Source organism: Siphateles boraxobius, unplaced genomic scaffold (genome assembly GCF_051911475.1).
Source record: "Siphateles boraxobius isolate OS27281-9 unplaced genomic scaffold, OSU_SipBor_1 13, whole genome shotgun sequence".
Lineage (NCBI taxonomy): Eukaryota > Metazoa > Chordata > Actinopteri > Cypriniformes > Leuciscidae > Siphateles > Siphateles boraxobius.
In genome coordinates this window covers 21,025,778-21,045,935 of record NW_027508733.1, presented here as the reverse complement: position 1 = coordinate 21,045,935, position 20,158 = coordinate 21,025,778, and the positions used below count along the sequence as shown (strand labels likewise).

General features: G+C 39.4%; 1 protein-coding gene across 19 annotated transcripts in view; it reads left to right on the top strand.

Moving 5' to 3' along the window:
- celf5a (cugbp, Elav-like family member 5a) overlaps positions 1–20,158 on the top strand; it is a 219,268-nt gene that overhangs the window by 174,304 nt on the left and 24,806 nt on the right. For 6 of the 19 annotated variants that reach the window (XM_077226573.1, XM_077226572.1, XM_077226565.1 and 3 more), the window contains exons 6-7: positions 7,963–8,109; positions 18,233–18,377. In XM_077226573.1, the coding sequence (XP_077082688.1) occupies positions 7,963–8,109; positions 18,233–18,377 (292 nt within the window). Of the gene's footprint in view, positions 1–7,935; positions 8,110–18,232; positions 18,399–20,158 lie in introns of all 19 variants that reach the window. The other 13 variants (XM_077226554.1, XM_077226553.1, XM_077226555.1 and 10 more) reach the window with 3 other exon arrangements.

Below are 20,158 nucleotides of genomic sequence, written 5' to 3'. Positions count from 1 at the left end.
GTGGCCAAACCTGAGTCCCATGGAAAGGCCACGATAGCCGATCCACCTTGGCCACCCGAACTAATGTCTCTGCCCTGGCCGCCCGAATGGAAGGCTCCGTCCTGGAGGTCTCTGGTCCCTCCTAACCACGTCCTCTTCAGCCTCCAGGACGCCTGCCCTGCCTCCCCGGGTAGACTCCTTGTATTACGCCTGCCTTCTCCAGCCCTTCGCCACTCCTTCCAACCCTTCGCCTGCCCCTCATCCTCCTCCTAAACCAGGAAAAATGTGTTTAATTTATTAAAAACAAGACTTTTGACCAATCAGATTTCACTGTGGGTGGGGCTATATTGTGTGAGGCGATTCAAATAAAAAACACGGCAGAGATCAGTGTGACGTGGCAAATTTACAGCGTCAGGTAATTGGTTTATCCAGATTAAAAGTACTGGAGAAAATGACAACCAATCAGAACGTTTTGACTTTAGATTAATGAGATTTCACTGTGGGCGGAGCTACGTTGTGTGAGGTGGTACTTATAAAAACTGCGGCAGAAATAACTGACACAACAACTTTACTGCTTCAAGTAATTTGTTTGCCCTGACTAAAAGTATAATGAACGAAATGACCAATCAGAACATATTTAATGTTTAACTTAATTTGACAATCAGGACTTTAAACCAATGAAATCTCACTGTGGGTGGAGCTACACTTCGTGACGCAATTGTAATAGAAACCACAGCAGGAATAGGTGTGACTTGAAACATTTACAGCATCAAGTGATTTGTTTGTCTGCGCTAAAATTACAATGACGATCAAAATGACGACTAATCAGGACATGTTAATGAAAAACAAGACTTTAGATCAATGAGATTTAATGTACGGTGTGGTGAACAGGATGGCTGAGGGACTTGAGAGAACGGCGCAAGGCCGGTGTGCTTCACAGGTGCTGCTCATTAGCAATCGCACCACCGGCCTCGCGCCGTTCTCTCACGTCCCTCGGCCATCCTGTTCGCCACATACGGCAATGTCAAAAACTATTTTGGACCAACAAGTTTTAATTATAGGCGGGGCTATGCAGAATTCGTGACAGAAATAGAAATTTGAATAAAAAAGGGGAAATAAAATCTGAAATGACAATCACAGCTAATCAGAATATAGTTGATGTTTAATTTTGAGTCAAAAAAGACCAATAAGATTTCAATGTGAGTGAGAAACGTGCAATGCAAAATAATTAGAAATGAAATAAAAATGTCTTATGATAAACACAAAAACTTGCTTTAGCGTGCACAAATTTGCATTTGTTGCTTTATACACCAGCCAGCCTCTCAAAACCCTCAGTTCACTCTCCAAGAACCAAACGCACCTTGTAGTTATTACAGTAAGAAGTCCAGTGAAGAAAAGAGTGCTAATTCATTTTAAATAAGCATGCATAACGAAGTCTGCTAATGATATGCTTGTGGGCTGCAAGAAACTGGCCTAATTGCAGAAATGCTTGATGCTTGTAGTCGATCCAATCTTATATTCATCTCAAATCCCCCCGGCTCATTGCAGTCAGTGCATTATCTTCATGCACACACACACACACATGCACACGCAGTCCACTTTCTATGTTTATCCCTCTTTTCTGTCTATTTCTCTTTCTAGCATAGCCATGAGGTCAGAGCTACATAATCTAAACTAATTTTTCAGCTCCAGAAGCTTGGATGTTTCCGGACTAAACATGTGCGTATGCATATGCACAAATACGAAGAGCACATAATGTTAGAGCGAGGAGGTTTGAGGCAGGATTTTGACTTTCGCTTTATTCCGCGCACGGCCGCCCCCCAGTGCCCTTCCCATTACGTGCTTCGGACGTGGGGCAATTAAAAATTTACACTGCCGTGCGGTAAAGCAAATTGCCACACTTCAGAAAGGCCTTGTACAACGGAAGACCAGGGACGAAATTACGCCCAGAGAAGGTTGGAAGGGTCAAGGAACTTTAGCCCCCTGCTTCAGTCTCATTTCCAGCCGAGTGTGTACGCCAGGGATTGACAGTATTTCAACAAATACAGGAAAATGAAACTGCCGCTACTATCTGATATTACAATCTCCTTGGTTTAGGAGAGTTTGGGCCGCCGACCGATTGCCACTGTCTATGGTTGAATGGCAATGTGCTCAGCTGGATTTTCATTTCCTCATGACTGTTTGGATATCTGTGCAACAACTACGGGACAAATACTGGCTCAAAATTGCAGACAGCAATGTCTGGTTTCGCACAGCCTCAGCTCGAATTTGATGCTGGAGGTTTACATACATTTTGATATAAAAACTAGTAACACTTTAGATTAGGGTCCAATAGATGCTTCGCTAGATGTTCTATGCGCAAGATAATCCTTTCTTATTATCTTATTCACAGTTAATGCACAGAGACAGATGTGTAGAGTTAGAGTTATTTCAGATATTTGGCTTAGTTAGTGCTTTTATGGTCCACGTTCACAAAGAGACCTCAAGAATCGGGAAAGCACCACGGTGGCCTCATGCACCGCTCATTCTCGTAAAGATGCGGTCCTCTCTCTTTGATTCCAGGGCCTCGTTTCCCTCCTTCCTCTGTTGAACAGCTGCACTTTTTATTCCCACAGTTTTACCTCTCTCTCCTGAATCCATTTCGCTGGGTCCTGGACCTATGGGAATTCCTCCGGGTGCTTGGCGGCTTAAAATTTAATGAGAGTTTTACTTCACAGATCAACCACCACTCTCTCTCCCCTTTTCCTCCCTCTCACTCTATCGCGTTCTCACACAAGCCTATATCTTGCTGGACCAAAAAGCCTTTGGCCCTGATATCTGCTGGATGCCTCAGAGCTAAAGCAAACAAACATTCAAGAAAGGATTGGACAAATACCAAAGATTTTAAAAATTCATAGCTCCAAACTGAGGACTAAAAGAATATTGAAATTCGTCTTTTATTTGCATTGCCCAAGAACTAAGAAGTAAATATTTTGTTCTCCTCCTTAATATCTTATGGTGATGTGTAGAACATCTAGGTTTTCAATAAATACTCTTGAGCGCTGCAGATAATCGCTCTCGAGGTTAATATTACAATCACAGCTTAGGCCTACAGTTTACATACAACGTAATACCAGTAGTTCAAAACGTTAAAGGCATAGTTCACTCAAAAATGTATGTTCTGTCATCATTTACTCTTTCTTTGTTACAGGGAAAACAAGGTTTTTTTAATATATACAATGGTGGAGGATGGTGAACAAGGCTGTCGAGCTCTAAAAACTACAAATAAACACCATAAAAGCATAAAAATATTTAGTCCAAAGGTCTTGCACTCTATATTCCAAGTCTTCTGAAGTAACAGAGTGAAATTTATGTTATTCAGAGAAAATTCTAGTCACCATTCACTTTTATTGTATGGAAAAGAGCAGCTTCAGAATTCTGCAAAATATCTTCTTTTGTGTTCCACAGAAGAGAGAAAGTCATACAGGTTTGGAACGACATGACGGTGAGTAAATGATGACAGAATTGTAATTTTTGTCTGTATTATCCCTTTAATCAGGGGGAAAAGGATGCTGCAGGTCCCATCATTGTCCACCGTCAAACTTTTTACATATCTCGCCAGTCTTCTCTAAACGCCAAATGTTTTTATTCCAATTCACAGATGTCTCAGTTTCCCTTGAGGTTATACCCAGAAATAATTTTAACTGCTTTGGTGATAAAAACTGCTTAGGGATATCTTCTATCCCTTGAAGGGATAGAAGATAAGGAGATTTTTTTTTGGAGATTGTCTTGCATTTGGGCATCTTGTGGTACAATTCCTGACAATTCCTGACAATTCCTGAAGTTCCATTTTGTTTAGTCATGCAGAACGCCAAGTGAACAGTGACTGAATGCATTGATATTGTCCCTGGTAATGGTATCCTAACTAAGCAATTGAGGAAACAATACAATAAAACAGTTTGGGGAAGGCTAAGGGCACGAGGGTTCAAACAGAGTGAAATCGAAAATCAAATCTGCATTTATCCTCCCCAGCGACTGGCTTTCGTTGAGTTTCTGGCAACCCCTTCAAACGCCCACATGAGTGCTGTATGCCTAGAGCCAGAGTTGTTGAGCTTGGATGTGCCGACTGATTGCTTTGTTCTCGGCCCTCACTAAGTGTTCAGACAACAATACAGAGCACAACACTGGCCAACTACTTTTTCAGCAGTCTTTGTTCTGGTTTTCCAGGTTTTTTATCTCATTCACCATAAGCATTCTGGATCAGCCAGTTCTGTGGTAAACCAGAACATTGCAGCATTCGATTTAAATGTGCTGTATGTAGGTTTTTGACTGTAGTAAAGCATAAAAAATACCATAATATGTTTACAGGTATTTAGAAAACATGCTGAGTTAACATACTCGTTTCTCTGAAAAACAATGCTTGAGACATGTTATTTTAATTTGAAATGTGCGTTCTGTGTCGTAATGTCTGTTTTTGTTTTGGTCTGTGCGGTACCGCACATTGCTAATTTTCCCAATAGTATTTCGACACCACAGGTTGCCAGTTGGCGGAAAGCACAGCATATTGCAGCCATGGAAGCCAGCGAAAAAACTGGGTCAGAGATCGCAGATTCTGCCCGATCTAAAAAGCCTCAGCACCCATCTAAAAATCCCAATGAACGGGAGCATATTAAAACATGATATATACTCATAATAAATAAACTCATCAACTTACAGTGTGTAAGTCTCCTCGCATTCCATTGTCAATTACGCTCTTTCCTGTTGCGTGTCCTCAATCTGGCAACCCATGTGAGCGTCAAGTTTGAGGAGGAGGGGTTGGGGGAAACGACTCTCTCTAATATTTAGAATTTTGGACTGCAGTTCCCATTCAACCGTTAGCTGTCAATCTCACATACTTTATCTGTAATGTAAAAGGTATTTCAAAATGGTGCGATTTTATCAGTAAACAAAATTACCAGATTGCAACTTTATACTGCACTCAAATAATGCAAGATAATGAATTGTAATTAAAAGGATAGTTCACCCAAAAATGAAAATTCTGTCAGTAATTACTCACCCTCGTGTTGTTACAACCCGTTAAGACCTTCGTTCATCTTCGGAACACAAATTAAGATATTTTTGATTTAAATCTGAGAGCTGGATCACTCCACCATAGGCTTCTAAGGGATTGACACTTGCCAGCCCTGAAAAGTTATTAAAGATATCGTTAAAATACATAATTAAAATAGTCCAAGTGACTACAGTGGCTCAATCTTAAGTTACAAAAATAACGACTTTATTTCAACTATTCATTTCCTTCTCTGTGGGCCTCTAGTCAGTTAACGTATAACAACAGAAGCTCACTAGTCAGTTCACTAGTATAATGGCATAAGCTTCTGTTGTTATATGCAATCACACTACGTTAACTGACTAGAGGCCCACAGAGAAGGAAATGAATAGTTGAAATAAAGTCGTTATTTTTGTTTGTTTTTGCGCACAAAAAATATTCTCGTCACTTGATAAACTTAAGATTGAGCCACTGTAGTCACTTGGACCATTTTAACGATATCTTTAATAATTGCTATTAATAATTTTTCGGGGCTGGCAAGTGTCAATCCCTTTGGAGGAGAGATCTAGCTCTCAGATTAAATCAAAAATATCTTAATTCGTGTTCCGAAGATGAAGGTTTTACGGGGTTGGAACAACATGATGGTGGTTGTGTATTACTGACAAAATATGCATTCTTGGGTGAACTATCACTTTAAGTCATTAAAAAAAAAAACTAAATTTTTATTAATTCAAATTATTGGTTTATGTTCAGTTTCTAAATGCCTTTTGAATCTTAGTGGATAATAAATGTTGTCCAAATTATGCACAGTAATTAGATGCTTTTTTAATATTGCTATTTAACATTGTGTTTTCCCTGCCCAGATATAGAATTTCGACCCAATGTTGGGTCATGATCCACCAGTTAAGGTCTTAAAGCATAGCCCTCTATTCAGCTGTACAGACATGGCTAGTGGCCTTACCTGATATTCCCCCATATTGTGGCTGCTTATCGACATTTTCACATCAATTTCAGCTAGCCTCTTATCTTGACTCTGATGCACAACCTTTCTCTACCGTCAGATCACAGTCATATTTCGGCCTTTTTGCCAAAATCGATTCTGTATTTATCTTTTTTTTTCTTTTTTTTTCTGACTATATAGTCCTGGAACAGAGGATGTTGTAGGCTGATAAAGGTCAAGTGTAGCATCGAATCATTGAGAGATTCATAATGAATGTGAGCGTGGCTCTCGCAGCAGGTGTTTCATTACCACGGTACGGCAGAGAATGAGTGAGACGGACTCAGAAACCCACACATCCAAGGTCAGAACATGATCATCGGTGGCCTTGTCAATCTCAAAACGCACACACGTTCTTCGGCTAATCCATTTGATATTTCAGGAGCAATATCATAACCTATGAAGTACGAAAATCTGAAATAGATTTTTGTTATGTAACGGTCAAGCTGCCAAGGCTCATGTCAGTCTACTGATGCCACTAACAGCTTTGTAGATGTATTTGTTCGATTGCCTGAGGTTTGATGTTGAGACTTTGTTTAAAAACGTTTTTGAGTTGAACTGTTATATTTAAGATGCATCCAACCACCTTGTGTTTGGTGGTAGAGTTGAAGTGAAAAAGTTATGGTCATGCCTTTCACATAGGAACTCAATGTTTTTGACCATTCTTAAAGGGACAATTCATCCTAAATCATCCCAATCCAGGATAACATAATTTCTTCTGTGCATACAATTATTTATTTTTTTTGTCTGAAATGCTCTTTTTCATAAAATAAAAGTAGATGGGGACTGGGTATTTCAAAAGGTCATAAAGCACTGTAAAAGTAGTTCATATGATACATTTCAAATCATGAGATAAAATAATTAGTTTAAAATATGAAAATCCATTGCAAATCGCATTGCAAATTGAACTTGAGTTTTAGATCAGTCCAATTGATGAACGAATCATTCAGACCCAACTCCAAAGAATGAATCATTCACACAAGAATGATTCATTCAAGCATCTTAACTCTCGCAAATGTGCTTAGTAGAGTTGCAAGCAAATGTCAAGATATTACATAAATAATAATAATAGTATGTAAATTCTTACAGAACTATAATAATTACAATTTCACTTATTTATTACAAAGCTGTTATATGGCTTTAAAAGATTTGATATGTTGCGTGCAAGTGTTATGGACCACTTTTATTTCTTTTATTTGGTTCTTTGGTTCTTTCATTTTAATATCCATTCAGGAATAATATCCATTCTATAAAAATTCAAATATAGTTTTCCATACAGGCTTGAAATAACATGAGGTTGAGTAAAAGGCAGTGCACACCAAGAACGATAAGTATTACTATAAAATTTGTATAATTATGTGAGAATATGGAAGTCACACCAGAACTAAAACAATAACAACACAGATGGACAATAACATTGGAATCACTTTCAGAATGTTTTTTTTTCCAGCTTATGAATGGTAAAAACATCGACAGCCAATCAGAATCCATCCTGCTTAAAAAAGTTCAAGCATTTAAAGCAGCAGACGCAGTGTGCATGTAGAATAAACAGAACTTTATTGTTCATTGGTGTGGACGATAACATCTTTATAGTTAACATTCTTGGTGTGACCATACTACAGAATTTTCCAGGAACTATCCCTTTACCACAAGTCCTTCAGATTTCTTTGTTAACATGTTGATCTGCTCTAAAATTCCACTGGATTCTATAGCGTGTTACTATAAAGGTCCGTTCACATTTACTGTTCCTCAGTAAAATTTCACGTAAAATCCAATCATCCCCCCCCCCCCATTGTGCTGAAATATCGCTAATGTGACCGCACCTTAATTCAGAATCAAGTATCTATGTACATTATAAGTTGTATTTTGTGTGGTGGTCATGGGTCTCGCTTGCAAAGCGGGATGTTAAACGCAGCCTGCCCTCTCTCCTCAGACTGGCTCCGATTCTCTCCTCCCTCAGGGCGCGTCGTCCAGCCTGGTGGTCAAGTTTGCCGACACGGACAAGGAGCGCACCATCCGTCGCATGCAGCAGATGGTGGGCCAGTTTGGCATCTTCAACCCTGCCATCGCACTGCCCTTCAGCACGTACAGCACCTACGCACATGCGGTGAGTACCCCCCTGCCTCTCTGGGGCACTTGGACACCTCCAGGCCCAACACGTTTTGATGATCTCATAGCTGTCCATGTGCCCTCCCCGTCCCTGCACGCCCACATGTCCTCGCTCACGTTCCCGGAGTGACTCAGAATATTCCATAGGAAAATCTTCGCCTGGCTATTTATAGCGCGCATGGGTTCCTTCAGTACGTGGGAGGTTGAAAAGCTGCAGAGGGGTTGACTCAGTACCTAATATTCATTCATGGGGGACATCTGAATTCAATTTTAGGGAAGATACTATAGAACTGTTGGGGAGTAACTATCCTTCTAGTTAGTACCTCCATATGGAGTAGATAGATATACTTATATTTATGTACTGATAAGCATAGACAAATCTTTTCTTGTAAATGCCAGGATTAATTGTTGGCATCGACCCGCGGAAGACAGCGGCATGTAAAAAATACACCCTTATTAGCATTCATGAGATGCGAAGTGTCCGCGGGAAATGCAAATGGTCCGAGAGCGGCGTGCGGGAAGGCAGGCGGGGTGGTTGCTGTGGCTTCCACAGGTTGGCAGTGACTTTTATCTCCCGTGTCAGAGATGGTGCAGTGTGCTACACGGTGGCAATGACACTTTCTCTATAATTCACTGCTCCAGCCCAAGCCACAACCCACACTTGTCGAAAACCGACTGCCTTATGATATCGCATGTGGCAAAGTTTGTGACTTTTTATGTGGGTCGTCTTTTTTGCTTGTTATCTTTTCTGTTTTTGACTTGTCCAGATACATAGAACTATTTTTCACTATTTTTTTTCCCCTCATTTCCAAGTTTTACATGTGATGAAATATACTTTTTAAAAATGTTGTCAGTATAAGGCATGGACGACATTGACAACAAAAAGAAGACTTTAAAGATACTTAGGCTGTGTCCGAAATCGCCCCCACACCCTTAAATAGGGCACTATTTGAGTGGACAGGCATTTGTAGTGGTGTCCGAAACCATAGTGGACGGACGTTATCGGGTGCACTCATTCAATCCCACAATGCACAGCAATAACGGCTATACGACTGATGTATTCACAATGGCTAGAGAATACCCATAATGCACTGTGAGAGTCGCGTGCTGAATGAATTCCCATGTCTGATCAGAAGATGGAACCGCTGCTAAATCATCCATCCATCCATTTAGCAAACCACTGGTCCAATGTAACTACAGCGTAAAATCATAAAGGTAAAACAAAATTTTATTAGTTAAGGTTTATACATAGTTTCCATGACAGAGTTCAAGATAAATCTTTTCATCTTGCTACTAGAGCTGCCAGTTTGCTAAGTTTCAAATGATTATTATAAACAGAAAGCACAAACTATGCAAAATCGTCAGCCCTTCCGGCGAATTCAGTGTCACTCACTCAATTTCATTCACTTCCTCAAGTGAACTATATTAGTACTGTAGGGAATAATGAATGAGGGTATAGGGGGCGATTTCGGACACAGCCTTAGAATTCCCCAAAACATTCTTTCTTCATAATTGTTACTCTGAACAAATGCAAATGCTAAGTAGTAAATGTTAGTGTGTTATTTTACATAAATCATAGCCTACCTCAGATTGTGCAGCTTGTTCAGTAGATGTTAGCTTTAGCAATTACTTGACAATTTTCATCTGGCAGATGATAAAACAGTCTAAAAATCCTGCATTTAAGAGGCAACTTAAACAAGTGCAAACCCGGCTCACAGCCTATTCTAAAGTTTTCATTGGTCATGTCAATCACAGTGCTAATTGCTTAAACAACACTGAAACAAGTATTACCCCTGACCCTACCCTTCAACCTTAATATTAATATAGGGCTGGTAGCGCATATTTGCAGCGACCAGATGCATTCATGATATCTCTAAACTCTGAATAGAATTTTTATATTGTGACCAAAAAATCACTTTTTTGTGGCTATTTCGACTTGGGCTAGAATGTAACCAACCAGAAAACACAAAATGCCATAGCAACTACCAAGCAATGAACTAAAAACATTTCAAACACCTAAACGAGTGCATCAGCAGTGCGTAGCAGCCATGCTAGCATTGTAACAGCAAGTTAGGAAGTCGCTAACTCCACTAACATTTTCCATGTTCTACTGTTCTCTCATTTTCTCACCTGAGCAAAACCTGAAAGGGTTTCCGACAGGCATTCGTTGTGCCAAACACCATAAGCTAACGTTTAGCTTCAGATATGGCAATGGTACATTTAGAAAGGTGGAGGACGAGCAAATTAAGAGGCTCCTTCCACAAACACAGCTGTGCAGAGGATTACTGGGTTGAGCTGACAGCCAGTAAATTGGATTTTAGTCAGACCAGAGGAGGGGGCATCTGAGCGCAAATTGGAGGGGTAATAGTGCTGACAACATCGTGGCAAAAGACAGATGCGTTTTTTTAAAAAGGTACATCTAACTCCTAAATCTGACAAACAGCTTATCCTTCAGTATTACATGAAGATGTTGAAAACATCAGACGCGTCCTCGTCTCTGGAGTGGAATGGGTGGGGGTGGGAGGGGGGGGGTGACATAAACACGCCATGAAAGCGAGAAACATTAATTTTCTTTCAGACGCTCTTGTCAATACAAGCCGAACATCTTTTATCTGTCTTTTTCTCCCGCTGCCTCATGTTTGATCTTTTTTCCTTTTTCTAAGCGGAGCCATCTTCATTTTCTGCTTTTTTCTCTCTCTTTTTTTTTGGAAGATGAATAAAAGCGCGGCTGTTGATGGAAAGCCAGAAAGATCTCTTTTACTTGACGCCAATCACCAGAGATGGTGCATTAGATTAATATGACGCACAAATTGCTTGAAAGCACTTCAGAATGTTCTAAAGCCAACATTAATTGGGGGGAATGTTTGTCTGGGTATTTTGGGGAGGAGGGTGCTGAGGAGGGGGCACATGCTCTGCTATTGACCTACATTGCCCCCTGTTGTTGGGAAATATAACTGTTTAATATTCAAAGAGCGTTAAAAGTGTTTGTTTCTTTTTAATGCATCGTTTGATAAAAAAAAAATCTTATGGACAGTCTAGAAAAAGGCAAAATGATTGAAATATAGAAATATTAGATATATTAGAAAATATTAGAATTATTTAGAAATATAGAATCTCACCCCTCGCTTTTCAGCAGAACTTTGTATGCTTTGCCTGAAATGTATTTTTAGTTGTAAATGGACTCTTTGCAGAAATGGGACTATGTACTGTACATAAAAAAACACAATTTTTGTGCAAAATGTACAAGACAAAAAATCTAAATGGAAGCGCACTCAGGCCCTAAACATATTCTACACGTGTGTGAGTGTAAATGCTTTTAGATAGTTAAGATATGCTTTTAATTCATGCAATGTAATTCATAACACAAAACAAATACATGTTGCATTCTCAGCATTGCCACAGGGGGCGCTACAGCAAAACTAACTGCGTACCATATTTATAAATTATTTTTGCTTTTCAAATATGGTACACCTATAATAAGTATATACTATATACATACTATAATAATATTCTGACTATTTTAGACCGGTCGGGTCGCCACCGGTGAGGAGTAGCCCAGTACCAGTGTGACTCGTCATAGACATAAACAGAGAGAAGTAGCTCTGGCTACAATGCTCTTCCGCAAGACACGTGCAGTTCTGTTTATTCACCGCTAGACTGACAAAAGTTATAGCCTGGGTTTCCCCATACTGCCTTCCCGCAGCGCGATTTTATTCACGCTGCTAGGCAGTCTGGATTCCATGGTCCAGATTTTCGCCTCATCTAGGGAACCAATCACAGAACAGGGAGGGAGCAGCAAGACGATGACGACGTCTATGCGACACACCGAAGCAGTTTGTTTATATTACAGTCTATGGTTTAAACCTATGGATCCAACATGGCAGCAGACGCGAAGTTACCTTTCGATGGAGCATTACGGCCGTTTCACACCGCAAGCGTGAGCGGCACTTGAGCAGCGCGTCAGTGTAACTACATCGTCACTGCAGCTGCAGACGCGCGAGAGTATTCCATAGACTGTAAAAAAAGGAGTATTCACACTGGAAGCGTTTGTACAGTGTCACAGCAGCGGCTCCAAAGCTACATAAGCGAGCAATTATTTACAAAGACAACTATACATTTGTTTTTAGAAGCTGGTCATTTATAATATTGATAGTCTTGAAAGTTTGTTATGGGGAGGTGTACAACATTCGCATATAATTGTTAAACAACAAAACAACCCAGAAAATGGCTCCAATCTATTAGTTTCAGTCATACTTTCGATATATTTACAAGACTGCAAACTGCAAACTACAAACTTTGGGTTGTGCTAGCCTATGTAGCTGTCTGTGTATTACATAAACTAAAAGAACGTTTATATATAATATTTTCTGGCTAGTTTACTTTAGTTTTTTTTATATAATACACAACTTTCACCCAAACTGAATAATTAGAAACAAGTTTTTACCTGGTAGCCTAAATCTTCTATACATTTTTTTTTGAGTCTTCATTTTCTTTTATTTGCCTACTCAAGTTCTTGTTAAAACTCACCAGATATGCTTATTCTGTGGATTTTGGGCACTTTTTGTGTGAAATCATATTTATTTTTGTCCATCAAAAGTGTGCTTTCACTTTAATTTAGCGTGAGCAGTGCAGCAAAAATAGACTCGGCGCCGAAACCCATGCTTCACTTCTGCTTACGCGCCGCTCCTGCTCCCAGTGTGAATGCACTCATTGATTAACATGAACGCCGGAAAAAATATGCGCCGCTCAAGCATGAGGTGTGAAACGGCCGTTAGATACACGCCATCGTGTACACGTAAATCTCTGACCCATCGTCTTCTTCCTCGTCTAATTTCTGTCGCTCTACATACGTCATCTGGTATAATTGAAACGATTGGCTATGAGCTACGTACAGGCGCATTTGATAGACATTCTTAGCACCCAATGAACGGCTTTGGGCATTCGTAAACCACGCCTCAAATACGAGAAAATGAACATGTGGTTCCGAGACCCAAGTCTCAATGAGACTTGGGTCTGACGTTAGCTAGGCTACAAAAGTTATGGACTGCATTTTTAAACAAGTAGCCTAAGTCTTCGTGCTGCCTTAACATTTTAAGTTTAGTCAACTCAAATATCAAAGTTGTCACTTAGTAGAACTGCACATTTTAATTCGACTAAACCTAAATTTTAAAGCAGCACAAACACCTGTTTTCCTTTTTAAGTTGAAACAACAATTTTTTTACAGTCTGTTTTCAACAATGATAATAGTAAGATTCTTTAGCAACAAATCCACATATTAGAATGATTTCTGAAGAATCATGTGACACTGAAGTAATGATGCTGAACATTCACAGGAATAAATTAAGATTTAAAATAGAAAACAGTTATTTTAAATTTTAGTAATATTTCAAATATTACAGTTTTACTGTATTTTTTATTTAAAAAAAATGCAGCTTTGGTGAGCGTAAAGGACTTATTTTAGAAACATTAAAAAATCTTAATGATTCCAAACTTTTGAACGGTAGTGTGATTTTTATAGTTATTATACAGTATATTCTCTTAAAATTTTAGATTTCTGGTACAACCAAAACTAATTGGCACCATCTCTGAGTTTAGTCCTGAAGATGTGCCTCAGCAAACAGCAGAAAAAGGAGCCAAGCCGTTTTCAGGCAATCTTACAGGGCCAGGGACCTTAATAACCAGGGTCCTCGCATTCAGCTCAATCCATTTCTTGTCTCTCTATAAATATCTCTCCAGTCATCCCGCCATTCTCCCTGCGCTGCAGCAGGGCCAGACTGACTGTAAGGGGTCATGTGTGATGCAGGCAGAGGTGGGCAGAGACACAGAGCAGCTCTGGGTAGATAATTGCCAAGTGATAAAGAGGTGATTGCCTGGTGGCTCCGAGGGAGACTAATGCCACCGGCAAGCCATAAAAAAACCCACATGCCTGACACTAAACGAACGCCGTGGCCCGGACTACTTCTTCCCGTGGCCGCTTTTGTTTTTTTCCCCATTTTGAAGGAAGAAAAGGTTACGACCTCAGTGATGAAGACTTCGCTGAAGGCAATTTGGTGCCTTTTGCTTGCACTTGAATGCTTCCTTTTTATTCAGGATACTGGGTAATGTTTTGGTTCTGAAATGTTCAGGGATAGTTCACCCAGTTGAATTGTTATAATTATTTGTAATTATGTAATTATTTATAATTATTATTTCACCTTCATGACGTTCTAAACTTGAGTGATTTTATTTTACGCAGTTCTTCTTAGTAGCATGTGGAGACTTAGGCTGTCAAGACTTAAAACTACACAAAAATTCCTTAGAAGTTTTCAAAAGTTGTACAACACCTTTATGTTAGCAAATTTAATAAATTCAATTCCATGTATACATAAAAAATCTTGGTCGCCATTTACTTTCTTTGTATGAAATATTTTTATTGTATACACAAAATCACCATAAAATCACAGTAAAAGTAGGTCATACCACTCTTGCGCTATATTCCAAGTCTTCAAAAGTCGCATAACACCTTTATGTTAGTAAATTTTGAACATGTAATTCAATTTTTAAACACTGAATATCTTAGTCGCCATTTTCTTTAGTTGTATGGAATATTTTCATCGAAAACACAAAAACGCCATAAAATCACCATAAAAATAGATCATACATTCTTGTGCTAAACATTCAACATTTTGGTCACCATTAAATTTCATCGTATTGAATGGATCAGCTAGCATTCTGCTAAACTACTTTTATATTCTACGCATGAAATAAAGGGTTTAGAATGAGAGGTGAGTGAATAATGACGAAATGTTACATTTTGTCTGAACTGTGCCTTTAAATGAGAATAACCGAGATAACTCAAGAGATGTTATTTTAATAGTCTCATTCGGCCGCCGACAGCCGAAGGGCCTTGTTTTTCTTTTCTTTCCCCCCCCTCCTCTCCCCTCCACCTCCTCCAAGAACAAATTGATGTTGCTCACTTCTCCCCAACATAATTACATGCTTGGGCCTCCAATTTTCTGTTTTAATTCCTAAAGAGCAGAACTGAATGCCCCATCGTTATCTGAGGCAATCTGGTGGCAGCCATGAAAGGCGACATTATCCAAGCCGTTCATGGAGGGAAATTACAATATGGAAGTCTTCAACTCACCGCACTATGCTCTGCCCAAAGCCTGTCCCTCTGGCTTTTAAAGGGCATTAGTAAACTGTCACCCGGCTAGAGCCAGCCAGCTTAACTCTGACTCCCCATTCAAGCAGGAAGGAAGAGGCCGTGAGATGGGCAAAAAGGCGTCTGATTACTGTGGCATGGCTTTTACATGGCGGAAAGAGACCAGACTTGAAGGTTGACAAATGCATTAAACCTGTGGTCCGTGACGCATTTTTAACTTCCAAAATTCTTGCAAACTCACCCACGTAACAATTTAGCAACACGCTTCAGGCGGCGAAATGCGTTCTTAAGATTAACAACTAAATATTACAACAATCTTTTTTTTTGTAAAAATATATTTGAAAAAATCCATAAAGCTACAATATGTAATTTGTTTCACCGCTAGGGTTCGCTAACCTCTTTCACTAACACAGGCGTAGATTGATGACGCATAAGCAGAATTATGGAACTTTTCGTCATGCTGATGGATCTAATAATGTTTATGGATGAGTGAATACATTGATGTTTTTAACATGACTGTGGTATGAAGCAGGGTGCGATTGCTAATGAGAGACAGATATCAGCGCCACACGCGAGTCCCGCGGATATAAACGAATAAGGACATTTAATTCTACCGAACTACCCTCAAGTGCAGAATTACTTCAGTTTATTAGATAAATGAAACTTGTGAGGTAACGCAGCGCTGTTTCACTTGGTCTAATGTTACACTAAACTGCATTTGATTGTGCTAAAAGTTATAATGTTATTATATGTGTTGGTTTGTTGGCTGTATTAGACTAGCAGTAAGCTAGACCAACATTAGAATAACATACAGATCATATTCTAACATTTCATCATGTAGAGCTATATAACATTTATTAGTTTTATGTGCATTTGCTCACCTGTCTAATAAAGTACATGCAAGAGCGGTGTCTCTGTCAAGTTGAAGTTAGTCGCAGACGTGGAGCTCTTGGCATCTCGAAAACGCTATGCTATTATTGATCCTCGTTTTAGTTCTCCTTTTGTCCCAAAGTCTGCTTGCCATGGTCCATAATGTTTGAACAAAAAAACAACAGCATGAGCGTGCCGCTAGACGTAACGCAGTTGTCCACGTCTGTCGCCATGGTTACTATGGCAGTACGAGCGGAAACCAGGGATAACGTGGATATTACGTCATTGACAGGCGACAATGACCAGGTACGAGCCATTATTTAAATTCGGAATTTCTCTGAAATTAAAAATATTTGGGAACTTTTGGGATATTGTAAGTACACAACTGCAGAAAATATATCACACTGTGCAAGTGATTTTTGGATATGTTAGTACAAAAATCTTACATATTGTACCTTTAAAACAAGAGACATTTCCTCGAGAAACAAAACCGCATAAGATACGATAGTTTGGTTTCATATTTAATTCATCTAAGATTATACTGTTTTCATATATATTTTATAAATGTATTATAGTTTTTATAGACTATATCTTGAAAATAAGAAATTTTACTGCACCAATTTTAATTTATTTAAAACCAGTGAAAGAATCTGCCGGTGTAGGAAGACAAAATGCACTTGTGTTAAAGATAGATTCTCTGAAATATTTTTTAAATGTATTTTTTTAAGCTGTTTATTTAAAATAGATTTAAACTACGTCTGCAAAAATTATGGTTAGTTTTTTTTTAAATGTGAATACCTCGAGTACGATTGTTAAACAATGCCAAGCTTTTTAGTTTATTTAGCATATTTGTGCTGAATTTTTACCTTTACCTTATATTATTACCTGTAGAATAATAGATAAACCTCAGCAGTTTGTTGATGGAATTATGCAAATGAAAGGAGGAGTTTATAGATAATAGTGCAGTTGAGGCTTATAGATTTGTTTTGTGGGTGGACGGCATCTTTCAGGCTCAGTGACGAGGCCGATGAGAGAAAATGATTGCTTTTCTACTATCTAGGGATAAAACACCGGCAGAGAGCAAAGCATCATGTGCCTACATGAACAATATCATCCTCAGCATTCAAATGAAGAGTGGAAGCTTGATTATTATTGTATGAGATTGCATCTTAATTTTGGCCTCTTTAGGGACTAAATGTTGTGATGTACAGGAATGCTGTTTGATTAGTTGTAGTATTCTTTTGCTGGACGGGAATAGTTTGGTGTCTACCACATTTTTCAGAAGCATTGTTCTTGCTAATAAGACTTTAGTTGAAAATGCGTCTTTACACAAATTTCCAGTGGATATGACTTGTGAAACGCCATTCGTAACCCATTTTACTTCTGTAATGTGACGTATTTACAAGTGAAAAAGAATATATGAGAAGAATATGAGATCAACTACTATTTAATTATTTATTTTAATAAATATCTTCCTGAATGTCTATTGCCAGCTTCATTTTCATTCCCAACTAATTCAATATTGTGTCTACGTCGACAAAATTCTAAATGCGCACGGTCACATTATTAGCAGAGACGGGACATACAAACAGGTTTCTCGTGTTCAATGCATGAAAACTAGAATTTATGCATGAGGTCTGGATCTAAGAATATATGCTTCAATGTAACTGTGATGTATTCAGCCTTGATAGCTGTCACGTCATAAAGGAAAATGCGGGGGGAAAGAAGTTTCGCTGTCAAGGCCATGAAGAAAGCATTACCTTAAAGTTTGAAAGGGAAAAAATGAATACAATTCAATTTTTCCTACTCTGAACTCCCAGGTCCCTTAAGGACTACAATAATATGTGCGTCGATCCCTCTATTAGAATGAGCCAGACCGACAGCTATTGAAATGTTTCAAGGGGGCTTGTGACAGCCCTCTGACTGGGAAGATGGACGCTTTCACTAAACATAGGTTGACACATTTTTCTCTTTTTCCGCTCTACTTTCTCCTCTACTCTGCGAAGCACTGCCTATCCATCATGCCCCCATGTAGCCTGTGTGCTTCTAGTAACTTTTCTCTCTCTCTCTCTTTCTCTTTCTGCTTTGTGTTTCCTCTATCCGGCAGCTGATGCAACAGCAGGCGGCCCTCATGGCTGCCAGTCACGGAGGCTACCTGGCGCCCAGCGTGGCCTTTCCCACCACCCAGATCCACCAGATGGGGGCGCTCAATATCAACAGTCTGCCGCCCACTCCCATGACCCCGGTGTCGGGTGAGTTTCATCAGACACTGGGTGAGCAACAGCGCTTCATTTCCTCTCTTACGGGATGGGGTCGTTCTTACAGCATTATGTTAACTGGACCGCACACAGTCAGTTCACAAGATTAAATACACATTAAAAGTACAATTTTCGCTGGACTAAAGCAATAATTTATCTGTAGAGCGACCAAAAATTATTTTTGTGCACCTAAATAATGCGATTGTAGCTCGGCTTCGCCCAGCACGTTAACATGCCCCGCGTTGTGCGCCAGCTCTAAAAAATAAAAAGATGTTTAACGCTTTCCCCGCCAGCATTTTTTTTTTATGTTGCTAGCCACTGCCTACATTTATGATCATTTTCTCAAAAATAACAGCCAAAAGAAAGAACGGACCCTCTGCTTTTAAAAAAAATTACTTGTTTTATTCTACCTTCATGCATTCTTTTTTTTATCAACACTTCAATGTGTGTAAGTTTAATTTTAAAAAAAGCAACATTTTGAGCAAAAAGCTGAGAAAATTTGTTTTTTCTCAAAGACTACGTCCAGATCGGATTCAGAACGATGATCAAAACATAGATAGAGTAGATTGAGTCCATCAACACCCTCAAAGCTTCACAGTCCTATACCTCGCCTTTGGTCGACATTTCATTCGGTAACATTAGGCAGTTTTGATTTATATGCTGTTTAATGTTGATGATGACGTTATTTTACATAAGTATCTGCTTACATGCATAGACAGTAAAAGAAATGGACACAGCGACCCCATTGATTTCAATGGAGAAGACTGAAGCCCGATTATTGCACTTCCTGTCTGATGGCTGAGCGACTGCGCAGGCTCAAACTGAGCTTGACGACAGTCTGACAGTTGTACATCTTCTAGTAGCTGTGCCAAGTCAAATCTGAATCACCTAATTCCTCAAAAACGTTGTTGGAATATTTTGTCCCGTAGTTTTTATGGACTCTCTCTATGGGCTTCTCCCTTGACTTGATGCCTCTATGTCCCCCCGATTGCCTTATAGAGAGTAAAAGATTGCCTGCGAGCTTCTCCTCCTGTCTATACGGTAATGTCTCTATTGTGCGACAGAAAGTCGCGTTGTTATGACGCATTCGTTAGCCTATTTTTACAAAAACGGCTTCTACGGGGCCATAACGTAAGATACAAAGTAATGGAGCCTTTTATACAATGTCGTGTTTCTTTAGAAATAAATAATTGGCAAATGAAGTCTTTGGGAGCCTCAGATGTAAAGTTATTCGCTGTCAAAGTGACGCCAAAATGAATGGGAGACAATGGAATGCTAACAGCAGGAGAAGTTTCGCTACAATGGCGGCTCCCGCGAGGCTTTAGTTTCCGGCTGATGGATTACCCCCTTGCTTACATATGATATTGCTTGTTTCTGCTGCTTCTTCACGTCTTTTGATCAGGAGATTCAGTACTCTTTCAGAAATTGTTTAATAGCGCCTCCTACCGTATAACAGTAAAAACACGGAAAGCCGGAAATTTATGTCAATGGCGGGAGAAGCATTGTCTCATAAATTATGGAAATTTCCATTAATGGCGAGGAAAAAGTTAATGTATCAAATATCCAACTGTGCATTTTGTCATCTATCTAGGGCTGTAATCTCCCAGTCGACTAGTCGATTAATTGGTCGATACGTTCTGGCCCGACTAAAATTCTGATTGGTCGACTTTGTCCGCGTTAATTTCATTACATTCATTTCATCACTAATTGCTAATGGGGGTGTTTTCAGAGCAGGTAACAGTCTGTCTTCAGAACACCCCCCAACCCCCCGACCC